Source organism: Archocentrus centrarchus, unplaced genomic scaffold, assembly GCF_007364275.1.
Source record: "Archocentrus centrarchus isolate MPI-CPG fArcCen1 unplaced genomic scaffold, fArcCen1 scaffold_100_ctg1, whole genome shotgun sequence".
NCBI lineage: Eukaryota > Metazoa > Chordata > Actinopteri > Cichliformes > Cichlidae > Archocentrus > Archocentrus centrarchus.
Genome location: NW_022060146.1, coordinates 152,221 through 177,620, shown reverse-complemented (window position 1 = coordinate 177,620; position 25,400 = coordinate 152,221). Strand labels below are relative to the sequence as shown.

The following is a 25,400-nucleotide window of genomic DNA, read 5'->3' as shown; positions in this document are numbered from 1 at the left end:
AACTATGGTGTTGAATGCTGAGCTGTAATCTACAACAGCACTCTCACATAGTTCCCCTTACCAGTGTCTATGTGTGAAAGGGTCTTGTGGAGGAGGAAGGATATGGCGTCATCTGTGGATCTGTCTGGCCGGTATGCAAACTGTAGTGGGTCGAGGGTGGTGGGCAGTGAGGAGGTGATGAATGTCTTGATGAGTCTCTCAAAACACTTCATCACCACAGAGGTGAGTGCTATGGGCCTGAAGTCATTGGGGCTGCTGGGGTGTGGTTTCTTTGGGACAGGGACTATGATGGACTTTTTAAAGCAGGTGGGAATCACACACAGTTTCAGTGAGAGGTTGAATATCACTGTAAACACAGGTGCCAGCTGGTCAGCGCAGGTCTTAAGGACACGTCCGCTAATACCGTCTGGTCCAGCCGCTTTCCTGGTGTTTACACGTCTAAACGCCCTCCTCACGTCGCGCTCCGTCACAGTGAGTGTCTCCGCCCCTCATTTTCTCTCTAAGAATCCTGCAGCATGGTGGGAGCAAATGTAATCTCCCAGCATGATCTGGGTCAGCCTGTTGACGTGAGGTGTTATGGTTATATATGTGTTATAGTTGCGTTCCTGGCTCACAGTGCAGAACTCACAGTTGCCACCTATTGGTAGACTACATATGGCAATGACAGCACATCAGCTGAGAGTAAATGAGCTGAGAGCAGAGATGGTTTCTCTGCAGTAACTCTCACTTTGGGCCACAAAGACGTCTGACACAGAGGAGAGATTTTCACAAACTGCACACAGAAATGCAGTCACAGCTCAGAGTGTTTCACAGTGTTCACAAACACACGTCTGCATTTCTCCTTCAGCTTTCATTTTCACTTTGTCACAAGTTCTTTTTTTCCTGATCAGTTATCCAGCAGCTCCTTCCTCCTCTGTCTCATTCACACTGCTGCAGTCAAACTCAAGCAGACTTTACACATTTTTACACAGTTTTCATTCATTCAGACTGAACACTGAATACTTGTTGCTATGAGAAAATCTTCAGAGCTCCAACAGCTTCAGGCTGCATTAAGATGCCAAATAACTTTTAATAATGTGGCTCTCTTTCCTCTCTCTCCTCCAAAGAGTTTGCTGTGACTCCGACCTTTCAGGCAGAGAGGACGACATCATCATCATCAGACAGTCAGAACCAGACTGACACGTCTCTCACCAACATGATGTGTTTTCCTCTCAGGTGTCACTGAGATTCTGTATAAAATGATCAGAGGAGTTGAGGACTCAGTGTGAGCAGTTTGATGGGCGGGTTCAAAGTGACAGAGACGCTCTGAGAGGAGGACCAATCAGATTTCATCTTCCAGAGTCACAGTTAAAGACTCTGAAACTACAGCTGTGATCGGATTCTAGCGCAGTCCTGAGGAGTTTAGAGCTCAGACCTCTGCTGAGTTTAGCTGGCAGTTTTTCTCCTTCTCACTGAGCTTTTAGTTGCAGAGAAAGTCAGCAGAGCTCTGAGTGCTGCTGCAGTGCAATGCTGTAACACTCACACTGATTTCCTCCACACAACATTTGGTCTGAATGTGACCCAGAAAAGTGAAGAGACTCCTAAAACTGACAACAGCTGAAGGTGAACGAGGTGAGTCGTTACCTGCTCACTCATTGATGATGTAACAACGTGCAGATAATAATCAGCTGTTAGCTTATCAAGGCTCTAAATGATTTTCACAGCTGCTGGTTTAGTCTTTGTGTCTTTATTTACAGAGTTCAGAGCATCATTCCTGCCTCTGATTACAGCACTGATGAAAGAAGTCAGACTGATCAATAATCAATCAATCAGACAAGTTAGACAGAACTGAAATGTTGGTAATGATCCCTGAAAGTGCAGCAGGTCAAAATGAACCAGCAGCTGATCTGGAAACTGTGATGGGCGTTTACAAGAGACTAAAAATAAGAGAGCAGGAAAAGGTGAGCTTATAGCGCCACCATCTGGACAAACAGGCTCATTTCAGCTGTCTGACTGGTCTTTGATATTTAAATGCAGCATTATGTGAGATTGTTTTAATGTTACTCTCTACATTAGTCGTTGCTGTGATGCTCCTCCTCTATAATACATATAACTCATTAATACTGTGATAGAAACACTGTTTGTAGCTGTTCTGTTGAGTTTCTGTGTTTAACTCTGAATCTGTTTACAGGTGATTTCTGTGATGAGAATCTAATTATTTAGATTTAACATTTTATAAGAGAACATTATTAAAAATGAAACTCAAACACTTTCTAACATAAATGTGACTCTTCTTCTGATGACCTCACTGCTCAGTGTTTATATCTGCAAATATTTATTTATTTATCTGACATATCTGACACAGACCACAGTTACTCTCTTTTGTGAGTCCAAGCCTTGAAGAATTTGATTTTGGTTCAGATATGCAAAATGTAAAAAAGCCAATTAACATGAGATAAACTTACATTTTATGTAGACACTTCTAGATAAGCACACATGAAACTCAGCTCTGCAGCAGAGCTGAGTTTCATGTGATGATCCTGTTCTTGAAGCAGAAGAAAGTCCAGCAGGAAACCCGAGAGCAGCTGATCTTTGTGTCTTCACACTCAAAGTTCATGTAAAAGCATCACTTCCTGTTTATAACCTTATAATTATTCAGCTGCGGAGCTGAAGGACCGTCACCACGAGGTTTTACACAAACGAGGTGTCAGAGTTTCAGAGTCCACGTGGCTGAAACATCTTCATATGCCACAGTTGATAGCAGATTAACATGCACAGAGGCCCAAATGTAGACAGCAGAGGGAGGTGATGCAGTTCAGTGATGTCACACAAAGAGGAGCAAAGACTCACAGAATGAGGCTGAGATTTAAACACAGACACGAAGAAACGAGCATTCAAAGAAAGAAGCTCAGAGAAAAATCTGAGAGGTCGTTCAGGTTGAAGAGAAATACGCTGTGCTTGAAGTGTGAGGCTGAATAAGGAAATGAACACAGGGACGTGACTGAGGAGAGGAAGAGGAAACAGAGCTTGGATGATGGGGGGGGGGGGGGGGGGGGGGGGCTGACTTCACTGCAGAGGAAGAAAATCCTCTGATGGATTCAGGACCTCAGTCTGACCAACATGTTTCACACCTGTGTGCTGTTTGGGTCTGCTGGACTTGTTTTCAGTGTTTATTGAAATATTTTCTGTTTGACTTTGTGATATTATTTCTAATTCTGTCAGAGACTAAATGTGACTGCACATAGTGTTCAAGTGTTAGTTTTAAAGAGTTTTAAAAAGCTCTGAGGATTTTAATCATGTTTAGTTACTGACTTGTTGAATGTGTGTAATCCAGCAAAGAGCCTGAACTTGTTCTAAAGATGCTGAGTCCTTATTGAACTTCCTGTGAGGTGAAGCTCAGCAGCTGCTCTGTGTTTCCTTCACTCTGAGGATCGTCACACACTCTTGATGACTCCTGTCTCTGATTAAAAACATACAGAAAGTCACAACAACTCATCAAGTTTGCATTTATTTGCAATAAGAAGAAACTGGATGAGTCACATCAGAAGAAGCTGAGAGGACTCTCAGACATCTCATTATTTAATCAGGCATCGATTATTTCTGCTGCATTAACTTCAGTTCAACAGCAGGAAATTTTCTGCCACTAACAGTCGTTACAGGAAGAGAGTCTCGTAGTCTGCTGGAGGACAAAGTCTTACCCAAAATCTCTGGGAACTTGTTTTTGTGAAGCTTTTTGCTCTTTTATTTCCTTCCTACAACAAACCAGATCAGAGCAGCCAGCAAAGCAGCCAGTGGAGCTGTTAGTGCTGTTAGACCATGTACAGCATACAGGGTGGTCCTTCCCCAGCTGTTTACTTCTGGACTCACAGTTGGTCTCAGTGTTTGGACCTGATGAGCAGCTGTTAAAGACCAGAAATAAAAGTCAACTATCTGACTTTTGTTGCCATTTTCATAATAGTATATAACACAAAGTGTGTCACTTACCAGTGATGCTGACTCTGAATCTTCCAACACTGAAATAATTCACATTTTAAAATCTTCAGAGGTGCAGAAAAGTTTCACAAGGTGGCGCCATGTTTTAACTGATAAAGGAAACTGGACTGTGGAGATAATTTCTTCCAACTTGATCTAAACCTTCACTGACTGCTGCAGGAAAACTAGACTTTGATCAGCTGCACACTGTGAACAGCAGGCTGAGGAAAAACGTGTCTTTAGTTTGATGTTTGGAGTTACACAGACAGACTGAGGGCATGAGATGAGATAATGATAAAACTGCTTCAGACTCTTGAAAAAAAAGATAAAAAAAACTTTATCTCACAGTGGGGAAATTTGCATATTACAGCATCTCAAGTACAGAGAAGAGGATGGAAGGGAACTAAATTCACTGTGAATGTAGAACAGGACGTCTACCAGGCAAAGGAAAACAGGAACATCATGATAACATGGCTGCTCCATTTCAACACCAACAGGCCTCCTGACTATCTGCAAACAGACGTAAATAATGTAAAAAGGAGGATGCAGATCATAACATCATTTTCCAACATACACATGCCCACAACAGCGGGAACGTGTATGTTATGATGTGCCACTCATGTTAGCTTAGTCTGAAAAATGCTCCACTTACTTTACAATCTCTTGCCAAGTGACTGACGATGACGTTGGTGAATGGTTGGTGACGCGTTTTACCCATAATACACTTGGAGAAAATATCAGTGATCCACTTGAAAATTTGCGTGTCATAAAGATAAATGTAAGAGTGAAAATAAGGCCACTCATGCAGCACAACATCTTATTCAATATTTTACACCTACTACATCACTAGTCAGCTGTACCCTTGACCATACATCGTGAACATCGGGATACAATCAGGAGAGAGCCTTCCTTCTCCACGTCTCTTCGGACACAACAGAAGCCTGGTTACCTGAAATCTTATCCTCCTCTCCTCTCTCCCATCCAGGCCCCCTCTAGACCCAGGCCGGGGGAGTGCCTCTCTCCCAGCCCCCCTGAAGCTCCGCCCCTGTACACAATAAACTGTGTCAGTATAAATAAAGAAACCACAGCACTGAGCCAGTACTGTAAACTGTAAATGTTCTCAGGATTTCACACCAATGTATTCAGGAAACGTTTGCTTAAAGAAAGAAAACCTGCTGCTAATTAACTCTGGTGCTGATGCTCATTAGAGCTCCCTCAGTTTATACAGAAGTGTGTTTGTATCAGCTCCTGAAGTCCATTCTTCTTCTATGGAGCAGTTTAGTCTTTATTTAAGATGAGACTTTTGTGCAGCTCTGCTTCAAAGCTCAGCACACTGAAGACAGTTTGATATTGGTCTCCAGTACAAATGAATCAGTCGACCATTCAGCAATCAGGAGATGTTGACCTTAAGATGAATGCACTTTGTTTGATAACAAACACTCTACTGGAATAACTGATGTGATGAAGGCCTCGTATTATCAAGTTTACATTACTGTGAAACAGTCGTCCATCACAGATCACCTCTCAGTTTAGCTCTTCCTGTAATGAGGCTGCTGTTAACATTAACTAAGGTTCCTGCTCAGAATCAAACTTTAGATGTAGTTATTTTGTTATCAGTGTTCAGGCATGTCAGAGACAAACACAATAGTGTCTCCCAAAGTAAACATCTCAGTTAATGTAGGGCGTGGCTTAGCTTTAGATGTAGAGTCATGTTAGTGTCATTAAACAACTCGTGTGTGTTTACAGTTCTAAACTAATCTGTAGCCCAAGTATTGATTAAGGATGGTCCAGTGTGTCCTCTGCTAAAGGAGATAATCAATGAAGCACCTTTCATTAGTATGTAGAGACACAACAGCTGTTGTTATGGCTGCCATGCAGACACTTTGAGCTGATCTGTTAGCAGCTTTGGGATGTGGAGATGGTGCAGGTGCACTGCAGAGTGGACAGACTCTGAGGGCTCTGATGTTGTGCTGTCTTTATTGTTCTGTAGATGGTTGATGTAAATATGCACAATGATGCTGCTACTGATCAACTCTGGTACTGCAACATAACATTTCCTCAGACAGTAAATGTCAAACACCGACCCAAATAACTTAAAAACTATCATTTCAAGGTGAAAAAATGTTTGTACTTATAACAAATTTTTAATAATATTTGATATGTCAGTACTGTAAATTAATGCAGTTGTTCTGCGTAAAAATATATTTCAGTCTTTAACCTAGTAAGCTGCGTAATGTTTCATAAATTAGATTTTTTTTCATTTTCCATATTTAAAGTGGACCTATTCTGTTAGCACAGGAGCCCCACCCACCTGCTGTTCAAACCTTCTGTTTACGAACGGCAGCCAATCAGAAGTAAGTTGGAGCTAAAACTGTTTCATTTGGAGCTTGAACTGACAGCAGAGGCTAGTTTTCTGTTTTCATAAGTATGTGAGGGTCTGTTTTATTCAGAGAAATTCAAAGCTCACTGTTACATGTGTAAACATATAGACCCCCCCCCCCCCCAGTGATTTATTCTCAAGATTTTACATTTGTTCAAATAAAGTTTAAAAACTACAAAGACATTAACTACAAATACCTACAATAATAATAATAATGCTCCAAGGTCACGTGTAAAATAAATAAAGAATAGTTTGAAAGTGAATCTTGCAAAGGTACTGTGGTAGAGTCCAAGAACAAAAATATGAAACTGAAAATGAGCACAATAGGTCTCCTTTATTATTTTCATTAAACCACATTAAACTAATAAACACAATAAAATATAACATTTGAACGCTTTTTAATTTGTAAGCTGAGCATTTTATCAGTCAAAAACACACAGTATAAAATCCTTTGTAAACTATCTGTGCATAGTTATTTTCAGTGCTTATATATTAATTTCCACTAAAATATCTTCCCACTGCAACACATGATGTACAGTATGAGTTTGTCTGAACAACATACAGAATATAAACTGCAAACATTAAACATTCAGGGAAGCTTTGAACAGTTAACTTTGATTTTTGGTGCTGATGATTTGGTTTCCACTGATTGTTCTGTCACTTTGTTCTCAGAGATTAAACAGTGAAAATTCAAGATCTAAAGTATCACTAAAGTGTTCTTTAACTTGTTGGAGCAGTGTGTTACCTGTAGTGAGAGTAGGGAGCAGGTGGAAGAGAGTCTGGATAATTGTCCAACATTGCATCACACTCATCTGAACACCACAGTGTTCATTCTGGATATCACAAATGCAGTTAATGATTAATGAAAACCTAATGCATGCTGTGAAGTGCTGGTAAATCAATGACATTCAGCTCATTCATTGGCTCAAAAATGCTGAATTTTTAACCATTGTGAGAATGTTTCTCTTCACAGTAAGTTCACTTCTCTGAGTCACCACAGAGACAGATGCTGGAGTTAGCAATCCTTAATTTAAACCCAGCTATAGAGATTCAGTGAATGTGCTGTGGAAGGTGTGGAGGTGGGTCAGTGTGTCAGAGAGGACACTGTAGAAGGAGATGGTGCCTGCAGGATAGTCCACATACACTGCTACTTTGTGAGACACAGAGGAGGAGGGGACAGAGATCACTACTGATCTGTAATTGTGATTTCCAAAGTAATCACCATGATTATTGCAGCAGAGACTCCAGGACTGATCAGTTCTTCCAAACCTGCTGTCATAGCCGTCTCCTTTACGTCTGATTCCTTTATAAGTTACTGTAATATGAACCTCTCCGCTCCACTCAACATCCAGTAACAGCGACCAGTCAGACTGTTAGTACACAGCAGCTGACGCCAGTAATCAAATCTTTCAGAATGATCAGGATACGACTGCTCCTCATTCACGTACATCACCTTCTTGTTGTTGTCAGACAGTTTGAGGTTTCTGTGTGCTGTGTTTGGATCCAGAGTCAGATCACAGAATCTAAAGAGACAAAAGACATTAATGCTTTTAACTCTAGCAGCCCAATATCCATCCATCCATCCATCCATTCACTTCCGCACATCCTGTTAAGGGTCGCGCGGGGGGGGGGGGGGGGGGGGGGGGGGGGGGGGGGCTGGAGCCTATCCCAGCTGTCATAGGGCGAGAGTATGTATGTATGCAAGTGGCGCACACAGTCTGTGACCTGTAAACACTGAATAACGCAGGCAGTGTCATGAGGAGTGTTTAGGCTTAGCAAAGCTGCTATTAGGGTTTATCAAAGAAGCACACCGTCAGATTTGTGACTGAAAACTATGAGGTAAATTTACGTGATGATGTATTTTTAAAAATGCTCCCAAAGAAGTGGAAAGTTCCTTGGGTTATCAACTAAGAGTGCACTAAAAGAGAGCTGAGCATAAAAGAGAAGCTGTTGAATTACCGGACAATCTACATTCCCATCCTCACAAGCTCTGAGTAGTGACTGAAACAAAGAGATTGTAGATACAACCATCAGAAATGAGCTTCCTCCAAAGAGTGATTGGCCTTTCCCTTAGAGATAGTGTGAGAAGAGAAGCCATCTGGGAGGGACTAGTGCCGCTACTCCTCCACGTCGAAAGAAACCAGTTGAGGTGGTTCGAACATCTGAACAAGATGCCTCCTGAGTGTCTCGTGGTTGAGATGTTCTGGGCATGTTTTATCCGGGGCAGACCAGGACACACTGGCGAGATTATAGCTCTTGGAGGACCTGGGAATGCCTTGGTGTTCCCCTGATAAACTGTAGAAGGTAGCTGAGGAGAGGGATGTCTGGGTTTCTCTGGTTAGGCTGCTGCCCCCATGACCAGGCCCCAAATAAGCAGGAAAATAAATGAATGGCTGGAGCTTTTGTCCATCTGGCCCAGCATTCCTATCTGACTTCTCAGACTTTTTAACTGATTTAGTGCTAAGTTCAGATAAAATATTGTAGTGGGTGATTGTAACATGCATGTAGATGCTGAAAATGACAGCCTATAGACAAATAGCATTATATGTCATGTAGAGAATAGCACTACACCTGTGATGAGCAGTATTCAATTTATGGTTTTAGAATCAAATCTGGCCTACATCTGTCTTTTTCTGCCTGTGTAACCAGCTGCTAATTGCTTTTTATCACAGATGAATTACAAGCTGTCTCATGTATCTAACCTCTGTTCTGAGTGGGTAAGGTTGGCTAGTTCCTCTGAACGCCAGAGGCTGATCTGGTAGATTAGCTTTAGGCTTGATTTCTGCAGCAAACATCCTGAGCCAGATTGGTGTTATTATAGCTAGCTGACTGTAACTTCTTCAAAGTTATTACAAATGTTATTGATTGCAAAATTATATATAAGAACAAAATATTACTTGGCTAGGTAGTAAAAATTATGTCACCAGGTAAAGTCATGGGTGTTTTTCACAGTAGTGTATTTCGAACAAGATCTAGCATGTATAACAGTGATATTTAAAGGTTGTATTGCTAACAAAAGATGCTTTTTAGTTATGGAAATAAATTCCTAGAACAGTTTTTTTTTTCTTAAAATTCATGAAAAAGGACCTCTGGTAAAGGAATATATAAAGTTTACAAAACGTCTTATAGAACAGAAAACAGCAGGGTGCAAATACAGCTGCTAAATGAAAAGAACACTTACATTTCCTTAGACCTGGTCTCAACCACTGGACTCCTTGAGGCTCGACCCTGAATGAGCACATTCTCTTTCAGCGTGCAAACATGGACATTTATATTATTTGAGTCATCTTTGTCATCTTCCTCTACAGAAGCAAGCTTGTTTCTTGTTTTCGCCAAAATCTATTCTACATTGTTATGGATACATGAAATAAAAATTAGGCTACTGGCTTTCCTCTTATTTAACAGTATGACTTCAACTGACAGTCACTGCAGAAATTAGAAAGACCTGTTGCTTAAAGTAGTGCTGTATTTATTGGTATTAAGGTGTATGATAAGTTACAGACAGTAATGATACTAAAACCTGATAGGGCATGATTTGGAGGAACAGCCTTATATTATTGAAATTCACAGTGACATTTTCTCATATTATTGAACATTTTCTTATATTATTGAAATTCACAGTGACATTTCTCATATTATTGAAACATTTTCTTATATTATTGAAATTCACAGTGACATTTTCTCATATTATTGAAACATTTTCTTATATTATTGAAATTCACAGTGACATTTTCTCATATTATTGAAACATTTTCTTATATTATTGAAATTCACAGTGACATTTTCTCAGTAACTAGCAGCATGTCTGAGCATAAGTTCAATTTCACATGGCACCAGAACATCATGGGCCAATGATCATTTTTGTTAACATAGCACACAAAGAAATTTGTGTTTTGTTGATTGTTTCTTTATTATAACAATGTTTCTTGGCAATAAATCTAATCCTATTTTATAGTATAGAATAGAAGAGAATAGAAGGCCTTTATTGCGATTATACAGAATGTACAATGACAGCATGTTTATTCCCCTAAATTACATCAGATTTTTAAGGAAATGCATTTGCTCAGCTTGGGCGTGCTGTTTGTGCCAGAGTGGCCAACACACAATCACATTTGCTGACTTGCAACAAAAGCTGGTTGAAGAATGGGATATCATCCCACAGCAGTGTGTGATCAAACTGGTGACCAGCATGAGGAGGAGGTACCAGACTCTTGTGTCTGTGTATGGTTCTTCCAAAAGCTGCTGAGGCCCCTGTTTGTTACTTGAGTAAATTGTTAAATATGCCTTGTTTGCTCAGACTGCAGTCAGCTAATATTATAGACACCAAACAAGAGTCAGTAGCAGAATAAGCTTTTTGGCATTGGCAGAGAAGATCTCATGAGCACAGCCCACCTACTAAACTCTGCTGCTCAAGCTATAAATGCATTTTCCTTACAAATAAATGGTGCATTATGGGGAAATAAACACTCTTTCCAACAGCATAGGTTTTATTGCCAAGATGCATTGTTACAACAAAGAAACAATCAGATGAACACAAGTTTATTTGTATCATCTAACTTTCAGTTGCATGTGTTGAAATCTTGAGTAAACAGAGGAGCTCAGTGGCCAAGTGGAGCCAAGTGGAGCCCAGGCAGTGTGACATGGAAGGAGTGTGAGGAGTGAGTCCTCTGGATATTGTGGCTGATACGCCTCTGTTGAAGATCTCTCCTTTCCAGACTGAATTCAGCAGTTTTTCTTTTGTTGTTGTTGTGTCTTTACTGAGGTTAGACCCTGAAGTAGTTCCTGAAGTGGACTTGTTTATTTTAGTGTGTTAACATAGTTAAAAGATAAAAGTATCATGGGGTCTTGTTCAGAATAATTATAGACAACTGTTCGTTGAAGTAATGAGAGCATGAAGATAATGCTGCTGATTTACTGAACTGAAATAAGACTGTCAAAAAGCTTCCTGTGACAGGTCTCTGGGCTCACTCTTAGATATATGGTGAGAAGTTCAGTCATTGGGGAAAGGGTCAGAGCAAAGGCACTGCTTCTCCACACTGAAGGCTTCCAGTTGTTGTGAATTAAACATCTAACTAAACTGCTATAAAACAACAAAAGCTGGACATCTATACTGATATGGACTGCATAACACGTTAGGAATATATAATGCCGTATCATTTGAAGGAAATGAAAATAATCAACCTACGGAAAAAACAAAAAAATATTTGCATTTTTCTAAAAAATAAACAAATAAATAAATCTACGAGGTTTGATTTTCTTTAAAATATAGGACATTGTTAGGATTAAGGTTAGAGGTTGGAGGTTATGGTTATGTGGAGGTTATTTTTTTATAAATTAGACCTCAGAGGGTTGACGTGAAAATATGTTACTGATAAGAAAAAAATGTTTGGCGTGATTGGTTTTGCATTTTTGATTCACAGCTGAACTCATAACTGTGTCAGGAACTGGTCTAACATGTTTTTACTGGCCTTATGTTCACTGGTTCTGACAAACCCTGAGAAGGCAACAGATAAATTTATGTTCTTCCTTACAGTGTGCTGTAGAAAACTGTTTCCACTTTTATCTCCAGTTTTCCTACCTGAGAGTTTCCAGTTTCCAGTGTGGATCCTCCAGTTGAGCAGACAGGAACTTCACTGGGTCTCCTGGGTGGTTGTAGCTCAGGTCCAGCTCTTTCAAATGGGAGGGGTTGGACTTCAGAGCTGAAGCCAGAGACTCACAACCTTTTTCTGTGATCAGACAACCTGACAGCCTGCAAACAAAGAAAACATATACGTGCCACATAATTAGAAAGAACTCTGGTGGGGTAAATGCAGTCAAAGTAATAAATTCTAAAATCAGCTTAAAAATCTTAAACCTTTACTCTTTTGCATTTTGATAGACTTTTAAGATTCAAATAAAGTTATTTTGTTTTGCTTTGATTTCTCTAACATTACTCTACTGTACTTCTGCATAGCATATAACCAAACAGCACCAACATCTGCTCATGAAATGTGTGGAAGCGTTTTTTCTGGCTATATAATAATTATACAGTGGCTTGCAAAAGTATTGATACCCCTTGAAATTTTCCATATTTTGTCACATTACAACCACAAACATGCATATATTTCACTGGAATTTAATGTGAAAGACCAACACAAAGTGGTTTAAATTGTGAAGTGGAAAGAAAATTATACATGATCCAAAACATTTTTTACAAATAAAAAACTGAAAAGTGCAAAAGTTTTCAGCCCCCTGAGTCAATATTTTGTGGAACCACCTTTTGCTGCAGTTACAGCTGCAAATCTTTTAGGGTATGTCTCCACCAGCTTTGCACATCTAGTGACTGAAATTTTTGCCCATTCTTCTGCAAAACAGCTCAAGCTCAGTCAGATTAGATGGAGAGCGTTTGTGAACAGCAGTTTTCAGATCTTGCCACAAATTCTCGATTGGGTTTAGGTCTGGACTTTGACTGGGCCATTCTAACACATGAATATGTTTGGTTTTAAACCATTGCATTGTAGCCCTGGCGTTATGTTTAGGGTTGTTGTCCTGCTGGAAGGTGAACCTCCACCCCAGTCTCAAGTCTTTTGCAGACTCCAACAGGTTTTCTTCCAAGATTGTCCTGTATTTGTCTCCATCCATCTTCCCATCAACTCTGACCAACCTCCGTGTCCCTGCTGAAGAGAAGCAGCCCAGAGGATGATGCTGCCACCACCATATTTGACAGTGGGGATGGTGTGTTCAGAGTGATGTGCAGTGTTAATTCTCCACCACACATAGCGTTTTGCATTTTGGTCTCATCTGACCAAAGCACCTTGTTCCACATGTTTGCTGTCTCTCCAACATGGCTTCTGGCAAACTGCAAATGGGACTTTTTATGGTTTTCTTTTAACAATGGCTTTCTTCTTGCCACTCTTCCATAAAGACCACATTTGTGCAGTGCATGACTAATAGTTGTCCTGTGGACAGATTCCCCCACCTGAGCTGTGGATCTCTGCATTTGGTCCAGAGTCACCATGGGCCTCTTGGCTGCATCTCTGATCAGTGCTCTCCTTGTTCGGCCTGTAAGTTTAGGTGGACGGCCTTGTCTTGGTAGGTTTACAGTTGTAACATACTCTTTCCATTTCTGGATAATGGATTGAACAGTGCTCCGTGAGATGTTCAAAGCTTGGGAAATCTTTTTATAGCCTAAGCCTGCTTTAAACTTCTCCATAACCTTATTCCTGACCTGTCTGCTGTGTTCTTTGGACTTCATGATGCTGTTTACTCCCCAATATTCTCTTAACCAACCTCTGAGGCCGTCACAGAGCAGCTGTATTTGTACTGAGATTAGATTACACACAGGTGGACACTTTTTAGGCATTAGCAGTCATCAGGCAACTTCTGAATGCAATTGGTTGCACTCAGAGGACAGGGGGCTGAATAGTTTTGCACACCACACTTTTCAGTTTTTTATTTGTAAAAAAAATGTTTTGAATCATGTATAATTTTTGTTCCACTTCACAATTGTATACCACTTTGTGTTGGTTTTTCACATTAAATTCCAGTGAAATACATTTATGTTTGTGGTTGTAATGTGACAAAATATGGAAAAGTTCAAGGGGTACATGTATGAATACTTCTGGAAGCCACTGTAATTAATGCAAAGGATCAAAATCCTCTTAAACAAACATTAAGCTGACCTGAGGGTTTCCAGTTTACAGTGAGGACTCCCAAGTCCAGCACAAAGGAGCTCCACTCCTGAGTCCTGCAGGTTGTTGTTACTCATGTCCAGCTCTCTCAATCTAGAAGACTGGGAGCTGAGGACTGAGGACAGAGCTTCACAGCTTCTTTCTGTGAGGTTACAGCCACTCAACCTGGAAATATTATTAATATAATCAATAATAATAATAATAATAGTAGTAATAATAATAATAATAATAATAATAACAATAAAGTATTATTAGGGCCCGAGCACGAACTGTGCGAAGGCCCTATTGTAATTGCTTCGTTTATTAGGGCCCGAGCACGAACTGTGCGAAGGCCCTATTGTAATTGCTTCGTTTATTATTATTTTATTTTTTTTTTTTATTATTATTATTATTCAGGCAAATGAATTGGCTTTTTGGGGGCTTTATCATATTCAAAAACTCATGAAACTTTGCACATGCGTCACACCTGGTGAAAATTTAAGTATTTTAATGGGCTCGGGCAAGGGCGCGCCCAAATGGCTCGCTAGCGCCCCCTAAACTGGAGCCCCACCGCTGTGTTTCACGTACATGAATGAAACTTCATACACATGTATATCATGTCCAGGCGCACAAAAAATCCTCTTGGAGCCATGCCCTAAACCCAACAGGAAGTCCGCCATTTTGAATTAATTATGCAAATTTGGCGATTTGCAGCCCTCACACTTTTTCTAATAACTCAGAGGTTTTAGACGTTATCATCTTCATATTTGGTTTGTCTAACCTACACCCCCAGGGGAATCTAAATCTCGAAAATGGTGAGTTTTTGCCAAGGGGGAGGGGTCCTTATGCCCCTTTGAACTTTGATCATTCGCCATGAAATTTTGATTGCCTCTCATTCATACCTACATGATCCAATGTGCATCAAACTTCTCCAGTAGGATGAGGGTGCCCCCCTGAACACATACATATGACAATATTTAATATCAGTCGCAGCGCCACCTAGTGGGAACAGGAAATGTCATATTTTACACTTGGAGGTCCAGCTCCAAGGTGGTTTAGCAGAACCATCTCAAATTTCACCTGGAAAGCCTTAAGAAGTTGGACTTACTGTGTTTTCAAAACTGTGACTTTTTGACAAAAGGGCGTGACCCTTATGGGACGGCAAAGTTCGATGATTCGCCATGAACACAAAAATGGCTGTAACTCAAAGCCAACTTGCCCAATCTGGCTCAAACTTCAGTGGTGTGATAAGCATGCTGCCCTGAACACACTCATATGCATAAAGTCCATAAACGGTAGAGCGCCGCCTAGTGGCAGCTCGGAATATCTTAAAATAGCATGTTTTTTGAGTAGCCCCGGAGCTACGTTTTATCTACATGTATGAAAATGTACAGGCTCATGTAACATCCTAAGACGTACAAAAAAGTCTCTTGGACCCATACCCCAAACCCTACAGGAAGTCGGCCATCTTCAATTGAAGGTGTCAATTTTTGCGATTTCCACGCCTGCTATTTGAACGAACTTGTCCTAGGGCATTTGACCCAGTGACACCAAATTTGCTCCAGATCATCTACACAAGTAGCCCATCAAATATTGTGGAAATCTTTACAAAATATTAAACGGCCTTGTCACACCAGGCCATTAAAGTTGGCCTTTGTTTTTCTCCCTCACCACCAAAATTGTTTGTGCACTTGTTCGCACATGCTTTGTCTGATCAGGCTGAAAATTTAATCACTCATGTACACACCCAGGCTGAATCCATAACTACAGATTCAAGACTGTAGGCGCAATAGCGCCCCCTACAGAAGCAAATGAAAATTTGTATGACCGTCCACAGAATTAGTTTTGCTCTGAAATACATGAAATATCTTTCACCATTCCTTACAAAATCCTCATCTATTTGATAAGCCTCCTGCCCTGAACACATTGATATGCATAAAGTCCATAAACGTTAGAGCGCCCCCTACTGGCAGCTTTAAATATCATAATATACCATGTTTTTTAGCTAGCCCCTGAGTTACATTTTATCTACAGCTCTGAAATTTTGCACACTCATGTAACATCCTAAGACATACAAAAAAGTCTCTTGGAGCCATACTCCAAACCCTACAGGAAGTCCAGCATCTTCAATTGAAAGTGTCAATTTTTGCCATTTTCAGGCCTGCTATTTGAATGAACTCCTCCTAGGGCATTTCACCCAGTGAGACCAAATTGGCTCCACATCATCTAGACAAACAGCCCATCAAAAAAGTCAATCAGACCCATGCCCTATTTTGCATGCTGGAGCCGTGACCACACCCCCAAATATTCCATTGCGTCTATGCCGAGAGCAAAAGATACCTTTTCCTATAAAAGAATTCAACTTTCTAGAGACCCATCACGATCACAAAACCTCCGAGTGCGGCACGGGTCGACGAGCGCCACAGGTCGACGCGCGCGGAGTGCGAGGGCCCGATATCACCGCTTGCGGTTTTAATTAGGGCCCGAGCACGAACTGTGCGAAGGCCCTATTGTAATTGCTTCGTTTATTATTAGGGCCCGAGCACGAACTGTGCGAAGGCCCTATTGTAATTGCTTCGTTTATTATTATTATTATTATTCAGGCAAATGAATTGGCTTTTTGGGGGCTTTATCATATTCAAAAACTCATGAAACTTTGCACATGCGTCACACCTGGTGAAAATTTAAGTATTTTAATGGGCTCGGGCAAGGGCGCGCCCAAATGGCTCGCTAGCGCCCCCTAAACTGGAGCCCCACCGCTGTGTTTCACGTACATGAATGAAACTTCATACACATGTATATCATGTCCAGGCGCACAAAAAATCCTCTTGGAGCCATGCCCTAAACCCAACAGGAAGTCCGCCATTTTGAATTAATTATGCAAATTTGGCGATTTGCAGCCCTCACACTTTTCTAATAACTCAGAGGTTTTAGACGTTATCATCTTCATATTTGGTTTGTCTAACCTACACCCCCAGGGGAATCTAAATCTCGAAAATGGTGAGTTTTTGCCAAGGGGGAGGGGTCCTTATGCCCCTTTGAACTTTGATCATTCGCCATGAAATTTGATTGCCTCTCATTCATACCTACATGATCCAATGTGCATCAAACTTCTCCAGTAGGATGAGGGTGCCCCCCTGAACACATACATATGACAATATTTAATATCAGTCGCAGCGCCACCTAGTGGGAACAGGAAATGTCATATTTTACACTTGGAGGTCCAGCTCCAAGGTGGTTTAGCAGACCCATCTCAAATTTCACCTGGAAAGCCTTAAGAAGTTGGACTTACTGTGTTTTCAAAACTGTGAGTTTTTGACAAAAGGGCGTGACCCTTATGGGACGGCAAAGTTCGATGATTCGCCATGAACACAAAAATGGCTGTAACTCAAAGCCAACTTGCCCAATCTGGCTCAAACTTCAGTGGTGTGATAAGCATGCTGCCCTGAACACACTCATATGCATAAAGTCCATAAACGTTAGAGCGCCGCCTAGTGGCAGCTCGGAATATCTTAAAATAGCAAGTTTTTTGAGTAGCCCCGGAGCTACGTTTTATCTACATGTATGAAAATGTACATGCTCATGTAACATACTAAGACGTACAAAAAAGTCTCTTGGACCCATACCCCAAACCCTACAGGAAGTCGGCCATCTTCAATTGAAGGTGTCAATTTTTGCGATTTCCACGCCTGCTATTTGAACGAACTTGTCCTAGGGCATTTCACCCAGTGACACCAAATTGGCTCCAGATCATCTACACAAGTAGCCCATCAAAAGTTATTCAGGGTTTTGTAGAATATTGAACGGTGTTGCCATGGCAACCCTCTGAATTTGGACTTTTTTCAATTTCAAATTCACAGAGATTCTAAACATCAGCCCCTGGGCTGTGCTTTCTCTATGTACCTGAAAATGTGCCTGCTGATGTAAAATGCTAACATCTACAAAAAAGTCTCTTGGACCGATAGCCGAAACACAACAGGAAGTCAGCCACGTTCACTTTAAAGTGTCATTTTTGCAGCATTTTTCGCCTTTTCAGGCCTTTTTGCCTCAACTCCTCCTAGGGCATTTGACCCAGTGAGACCAAAATGGCTCCAGATCATCCACACAAGTAGCCCATCAAAAGATATTCATGGTTTTGTAGAATATTGAACGGTGTTGCCGTAGCAACCCTCTGAATTTGGACTTTTTTTCCATTTCAGGCCCAGATAGGTTCTAAACATCAGCCCCAGGGCAGTGCTTGGTCTGTGTACCTGAAATCGTGCATGCTGAAGTAACATCCTAAGACGTACAAAAAAGTCTCTTGGACCGATAGCCGAAATCCAACAGGAAGCCTGACATGTTCTAATTAAGGTGTCATTTTTGCAGCATTTTTCACATTTTTCAGGCCTGCTATTTGAATCATCTTCTACTACAGCTTTTCATCCAGTCACACCAAAATGGCTCCAGATCATCTACACAAGTAGCCCATCAAAAGATATTCATGGTTTTGTAGAATATTGAACGGTGTTGCCGTAGCAACCCTCTAAATGTGGGATTTTACTCATATACCACAGTGCACCAAATTGTTACATCTCTGACATACATTGTCCGATCTGCCTCAAACTTCACAGGCTTAATGGGAGGGTAAGGGAGACCGGACACACCCCTCTATCAGCTTTGTTTCACACTCATAACGCCACCTAGTGGCAACAGGAAATCAGTAGGACACTGATACTCATCATCCTATGGTCATTACAGTTTCATTGATGGCTGCAGGCATTACATAGAGCATTGTGACATATTAATTAGTGGGCACTCACCGACGCCACCTAGTGGAAGCGGGAGACGATCGACGCGAAGTACGGCTAGCCTGCTGAGCCGTCAGCAGCCGGGTGAGCCAGCTACTCTCTCGTCTGCGAGAACCTCCGAGCGCGGTTCGGCTGGAGCGTGCCACGGGTCGACGCGCGGCTTGGCTGGAGCGCGCCAGGGGTCGACGCGCGCCGGGTGCGAGGGCCCGCTCATCGCCGCTTGCGGCTTTAATTATTATTTTTTTATTATTATTCAGGCAAATGAATTGGCTTTTTGGGGGCTTTATCATATTCAAAAACTCATGAAACTTTGCACATGCGTCACACCTGGTGAAAATTTAAGTATTTTAATGGGCTCGGGCAAGGGCGCGCCCAAATGGCTCGCTAGCGCCCCCTAAACTGGAGCCCCACCGCTGTGTTTCACGTACATGAATGAAACTTCATACACATGTATATCATGTCCAGGCGCACAAAAAATCCTCTTGGAGCCATGCCCTAAACCCTACAGGAAGTCCGCCATTTTGAATTAATTATGCAAATTTGGCGATTTGCAGCCCTCACACTTTTTCTAATAACTCAGAGGTTTTAGACGTTATCATCTTCATATTTGGTTTGTCTAACCTACACCCCCAGGGGAATCTAAATCTCGAAAATGGTGAGTTTTTGCCAAGGGGGAGGGGTCCTTATGCCCCTTTGAACTTTGATCATTCGCCATGAAATTTTGATTGCCTCTCATTCATACCTACATGATCCAATGTGCATCAAACTTCTCCAGTAGGATGAGGGTGCCCCCCTGAACACATACATATGACAATATTTAATATCAGTCGCAGCGCCACCTAGTGGGAACAGGAAATGTCATATTTTACACTTGGAGGTCCAGCTCCAAGGTGGTTTAGCAGAACCATCTCAAATTTCACCTGGAAAGCCTTAAGAAGTTGGACTTACTGTGTTTTCAAAACTGTGAGTTTTTGACAAAAGGGCGTGACCCTTATGGGACGGCAAAGTTCGATGATTCGCCATGAACACAAAAATGGCTGTAACTCAAAGCCAACTTGCCCAATCTGGCTCAAACTTCAGTGGTGTGATAAGCATGCTGCCCTGAACACACTCATATGCATAAAGTCCATAAACGTTAGAGCGCCGCCTAGTGGCAGCTCGGAATATCTTAAAATAGCAAGTTTTTTGAGTAGCCCCGGAGCTACGTTTTATCTACATGTATGAAAATGTACATGCTCATGTAACATACTAAGACGTACAAAAAAGTCTCTTGGACCCATACCCAAAACCCTACAGGAAGTCGGCCATCTTCAATTGAAGGTGTCAATTTTTGCGATTTCCACGCCTGCTATTTGAACGAACTTGTCCTAGGGCATTTCACCCAGTGACACCAAATTGGCTCCAGATCATCTACACAAGTAGCCCATCAAAAGTTATTCAGGGTTTTGTAGAATATTGAACGGTGTTGCCATGGCAACCCTCTGAATTTGGACTTTTTTCAATTTCAAATTCACAGAGATTCTAAACATCAGCCCCTGGGCTGTGCTTTCTCTATGTACCTGAAAATGTGCCTGCTGATGTAAGATGCTAACATCTACAAAAAAGTCTCTTGGACCGATAGCCGAAACCCAACAGGAAGTCAGCCACGTTTACTTTATAGTGTCATTTTTGCAGCATTTTTCTCCTTTTTCAGGCCTTTTTGCCTCAACTCCTCCTAGGGCATTTGACCCAGTGAGACCAAAATGGCTCCAGATCATCCACACAAGTAGCCCATCAAAAGATATTCATGGTTTTGTAGAATATTGAACGGTGTTGCCGTAGCAACCCTCTGAATTTGGACTTTTTTTCCATTTCAGGCCCAGATAGGTTCTAAACATCAGCCCCAGGGCAGTGCTTGGTCTGTGTACCTGAAATCGTGCATGCTGAAGTAACATCCTAAGACGTACAAAAAAGTCTCTTGGACCGATAGCCGAAATCCAACAGGAAGCCTGACATGTTCTAATTAAGGTGTCATTTTTGCAGCATTTTTCACATTTTTCAGGCCTGCTATTTGAATCATCTTCTACTACAGCTTTTCATCCAGTCACACCAAAATGGCTCCAGATCATCTACACAAGTAGCCCATCAAAAGATATTCATGGTTTTGTAGAATATTGAACGGTGTTGCCGTAGCAACCCTCTAAATGTGGGATTTTACTCATATACCACAGTGCACCAAATTGTTACATCTCTGACATACATTGTCCGATCTGCCTCAAACTTCACAGGCTTAATGGGAGGGTAAGGGAGACTGGACACACCCCTCTATCAGCTTTGTTTCACACTCATAACGCCACCTAGTGGCAACAGGAAATCAGTAGGACACTGATACTCATCATCCTATGGTCATTACAGTTTCATTGATGGCTGCAGGCATTACATAGAGCATTGTGACATATTAATTAGGGCACTCACCGACACCACCTAGTGGAAGCGGGAGACGATCGACGCGAAGTACGGCTAGCCTGCTGAGCCGTCAGCAGCCGGGTGAGCCAGCTACTCTCTCGTGCGAGAACCACGAGCGCGGTTCGGCTGGAGCGTGCCACGGGTCGACGCGCGGCTTGGCTGGAGCGCGCCAGGGTCGACGCGCGCCGGGTGCGAGGGCCCGCTCATCGCCGCTTGCGGCTTTAATTATTAGGGCCCGAGCACGAACTGTGCGAAGGCCCTATTGTAATTGCTTCGTTTATTATTAGGGCCCGAGCACGAACTGTGCGAAGGCCCTATTGTAATTGCTTCGTTTATAATTATTAGGGCCCGAGCACGAACTGTGCGAAGGCCCTATTGTAATTGCTTTTATTATTATTTTTTTTATTATTATTCAGGCAAATGAATTGGCTTTTTGGGGGCTTTATCATATTCAAAAACTCATGAAACTTTGCACATGCGTCACACCTGGTGAAAATTTAAGTATTTTAATGGGCTCGGGCAAGGGCGCGCCCAAATGGCTCGCTAGCGCCCCCTAAACTGGAGCCCCACCGCTGTGTTTCACGTACATGAATGAAACTTCATACACATGTATATCATGTCCAGGCGCACAAAAAATCCTCTTGGAGCCATGCCCTAAACCCAACAGGAAGTCCGCCATTTTGAATTAATTATGCAAATTTGGCGATTTGCAGCCCTCACACTTTTTCTAATAACTCAGAGGTTTTAGACGTTATCATCTTCATATTTGGTTTGTCTAACCTACACCCCCAGGGGAATCTAAATCTCGAAAATGGTGAGTTTTTGCCAAGGGGGAGGGGTCCTTATGCCCCTTTGAACTTTGATCATTCGCCATGAAATTTTGATTGCCTCTCATTCATACCTACATGATCCAATGTGCATCAAACTTCTCCAGTAGGATGAGGGTGCCCCCCTGAACACATACATATGACAATATTTAATATCAGTCGCAGCGCCACCTAGTGGGAACAGGAAATGTCATATTTTACACTTGGAGGTCCAGCTCCAAGGTGGTTTAGCAGAACCATCTCAAATTTCACCTGGAAAGCCTTAAGAAGTTGGACTTACTGTGTTTTCAAAACTGTGAGTTTTTGACAAAAGGGCGTGACCCTTATGGGACGGCAAAGTTCGATGATTCGCCATGAACACAAAAATGGCTGTAACTCAAAGCCAACTTGCCCAATCTGGCTCAAACTTCAGTGGTGTGATAAGCATGCTGCCCTGAACACACTCATATGCATAAAGTCCATAAACGTTAGAGCGCCGCCTAGTGGCAGCTCGGAATATCTTAAAATAGCAAGTTTTTTGAGTAGCCCCGGAGCTACGTTTTATCTACATGTATGAAAATGTACATGCTCATGTAACATACTAAGACGTACAAAAAAGTCTCTTGGACCCATACCCTAAACCCTACAGGAAGTCGGCCATCTTCAATTGAAGGTGTCAATTTTTGCGATTTCCACGCCTGCTATTTGAACGAACTTGTCCTAGGGCATTTCACCCAGTGACACCAAATTGGCTCCAGATCATCTACACAAGTAGCCCATCAAAAGTTATTCAGGGTTTTGTAGAATATTGAACGGTGTTGCCATGGCAACCCTCTGAATTTGGACTTTTTTCAATTTCAAATTCACAGAGATTCTAAACATCAGCCCCTGGGCTGTGCTTTCTCTATGTACCTGAAAATGTGCCTGCTGATGTAAGATGCTAACATCTACAAAAAAGTCTCTTGGACCGATAGCCGAAACCCAACAGGAAGTCAGCCACGTTCACTTTAAAGTGTCATTTTTGCAGCATTTTTCGCCTTTTTCAGGCCTTTTTGCCTCAACTCCTCCTAGGGCATTTGACCCAGTGAGACCAAAATGGCTCCAGATCATCCACACAAGTAGCCCATCAAAAGATATTCATGGTTTTGTAGAATATTGAACGGTGTTGCCGTAGCAACCCTCTGAATTTGGACTTTTTTTCCATTTCAGGCCCAGATAGGTTCTAAACATCAGCCCCAGGGCAGTGCTTGGTCTGTGTACCTGAAATCGTGCATGCTGAAGTAACATCCTAAGACGTACAAAAAAGTCTCTTGGACCGATAGCCGAAATCCAACAGGAAGCCTGACATGTTCTAATTAAGGTGTCATTTTTGCAGCATTTTTCACATTTTTCAGGCCTGCTATTTGAATCATCTTCTACTACAGCTTTTCATCCAGTCACACCAAAATGGCTCCAGATCATCTACACAAGTAGCCCATCAAAAGATATTCATGGTTTTGTAGAATATTGAACGGTGTTGCCGTAGCAACCCTCTAAATGTGGGATTTTACTCATATACCACAGTGCACCAAATTGTTACATCTCTGACATACATTGTCCGATCTGCCTCAAACTTCACAGGCTTAATGGGAGGGTAAGGGAGACCTGGACACACCCCTCTATCAGCTTTGTTTCACACTCATAACGCCACCTAGTGGCAACAGGAAATCAGTAGGACACTGATACTCATCATCCTATGGTCATTACAGTTTCATTGATGGCTGCAGGCATTACATAGAGCATTGTGACATATTAATTAGTGGGCACTCACCGACGCCACCTAGTGGAAGCGGGAGACGATCGACGCGAAGTACGGCTAGCCTGCTGAGCCGTCAGCAGCCGGGTGAGCCAGCTACTCTCTCGTCTGCGAGAACCTCCGAGCGCGGTTCGGCTGGAGCGTGCCACGGGTCGACGCGCGGCTTGGCTGGAGCGCGCCAGGGGTCGACGCGCGCCGGGTGCGAGGGCCCGCTCATCGCCGCTTGCGGCTTTAATTATTATTTTTTTTTATTATTATTCAGGCAAATGAATTGGCTTTTTGGGGGCTTTATCATATTCAAAAACTCATGAAACTTTGCACATGCGTCACACCTGGTGAAAATTTAAGTATTTTAATGGGCTCGGGCAAGGGCGCGCCCAAATGGCTCGCTAGCGCCCCCTAAACTGGAGCCCCACCGCTGTGTTTCACGTACATGAATGAAACTTCATACACATGTATATCATGTCCAGGCGCACAAAAAATCCTCTTGGAGCCATGCCCTAAACCCAACAGGAAGTCCGCCATTTTGAATTAATTATGCAAATTTGGCGATTTGCAGCCCTCACACTTTTTCTAATAACTCAGAGGTTTTAGACGTTATCATCTTCATATTTGGTTTGTCTAACCTACACCCCCAGGGGAATCTAAATCTCGAAAATGGTGAGTTTTTGCCAAGGGGGAGGGGTCCTTATGCCCCTTTGAACTTTGATCATTCGCCATGAAATTTTGATTGCCTCTCATTCATACCTACATGATCCAATGTGCATCAAACTTCTCCAGTAGGATGAGGGTGCCCCCCTGAACACATACATATGACAATATTTAATATCAGTCGCAGCGCCACCTAGTGGGAACAGGAAATGTCATATTTTACACTTGGAGGTCCAGCTCCAAGGTGGTTTAGCAGAACCATCTCAAATTTCACCTGGAAAGCCTTAAGAAGTTGGACTTACTGTGTTTTCAAAACTGTGAGTTTTTGACAAAAGGGCGTGACCCTTATGGGACGGCAAAGTTCGATGATTCGCCATGAACACAAAAATGGCTGTAACTCAAAGCCAACTTGCCCAATCTGGCTCAAACTTCAGTGGTGTGATAAGCATGCTGCCCTGAACACACTCATATGCATAAAGTCCATAAACGTTAGAGCGCCGCCTAGTGGCAGCTCGGAATATCTTAAAATAGCAAGTTTTTTGAGTAGCCCCGGAGCTACGTTTTATCTACATGTATGAAAATGTACATGCTCATGTAACATACTAAGACGTACAAAAAAGTCTCTTGGACCCATACCCCAAACCCTACAGGAAGTCGGCCATCTTCAATTGAAGGTGTCAATTTTTGCGATTTCCACGCCTGCTATTTGAACGAACTTGTCCTAGGGCATTTCACCCAGTGACACCAAATTGGCTCCAGATCATCTACACAAGTAGCCCATCAAAAGATATTCAGGGTTTTGTAGAATATTGAACGGTGTTGCCATGGCAACCCTCTGAATTTGGACTTTTTTCAATTTCAAATTCACAGAGATTCTAAACATCAGCCCCTGGGCTGTGCTTTCTCTATGTACCTGAAAATGTGCCTGCTGATGTA

General features: G+C 42.1%; 1 protein-coding gene across 1 annotated transcript in view; it reads right to left on the bottom strand.

The window, feature by feature from the left end:
* Positions 1-8,448: 8,448 nt before the first annotated feature.
* The window catches only part of LOC115775285 (ribonuclease inhibitor-like), a 25,571-nt gene continuing 8,619 nt past the window's right edge, over positions 8,449-25,400 (bottom strand). The window contains exons 2-5 of the mRNA XM_030722842.1: positions 13,993-14,166; positions 11,910-12,080; positions 9,513-9,559; positions 8,449-8,639 (exon numbers count right to left, since the gene is read on the bottom strand). Coding sequence (XP_030578702.1) covers positions 8,449-8,639; positions 9,513-9,559; positions 11,910-12,080; positions 13,993-14,078 — 495 coding nt within the window. The 5' untranslated portion in view covers positions 14,079-14,166. The remainder of the gene's footprint in view (positions 8,640-9,512; positions 9,560-11,909; positions 12,081-13,992; positions 14,167-25,400) is intronic.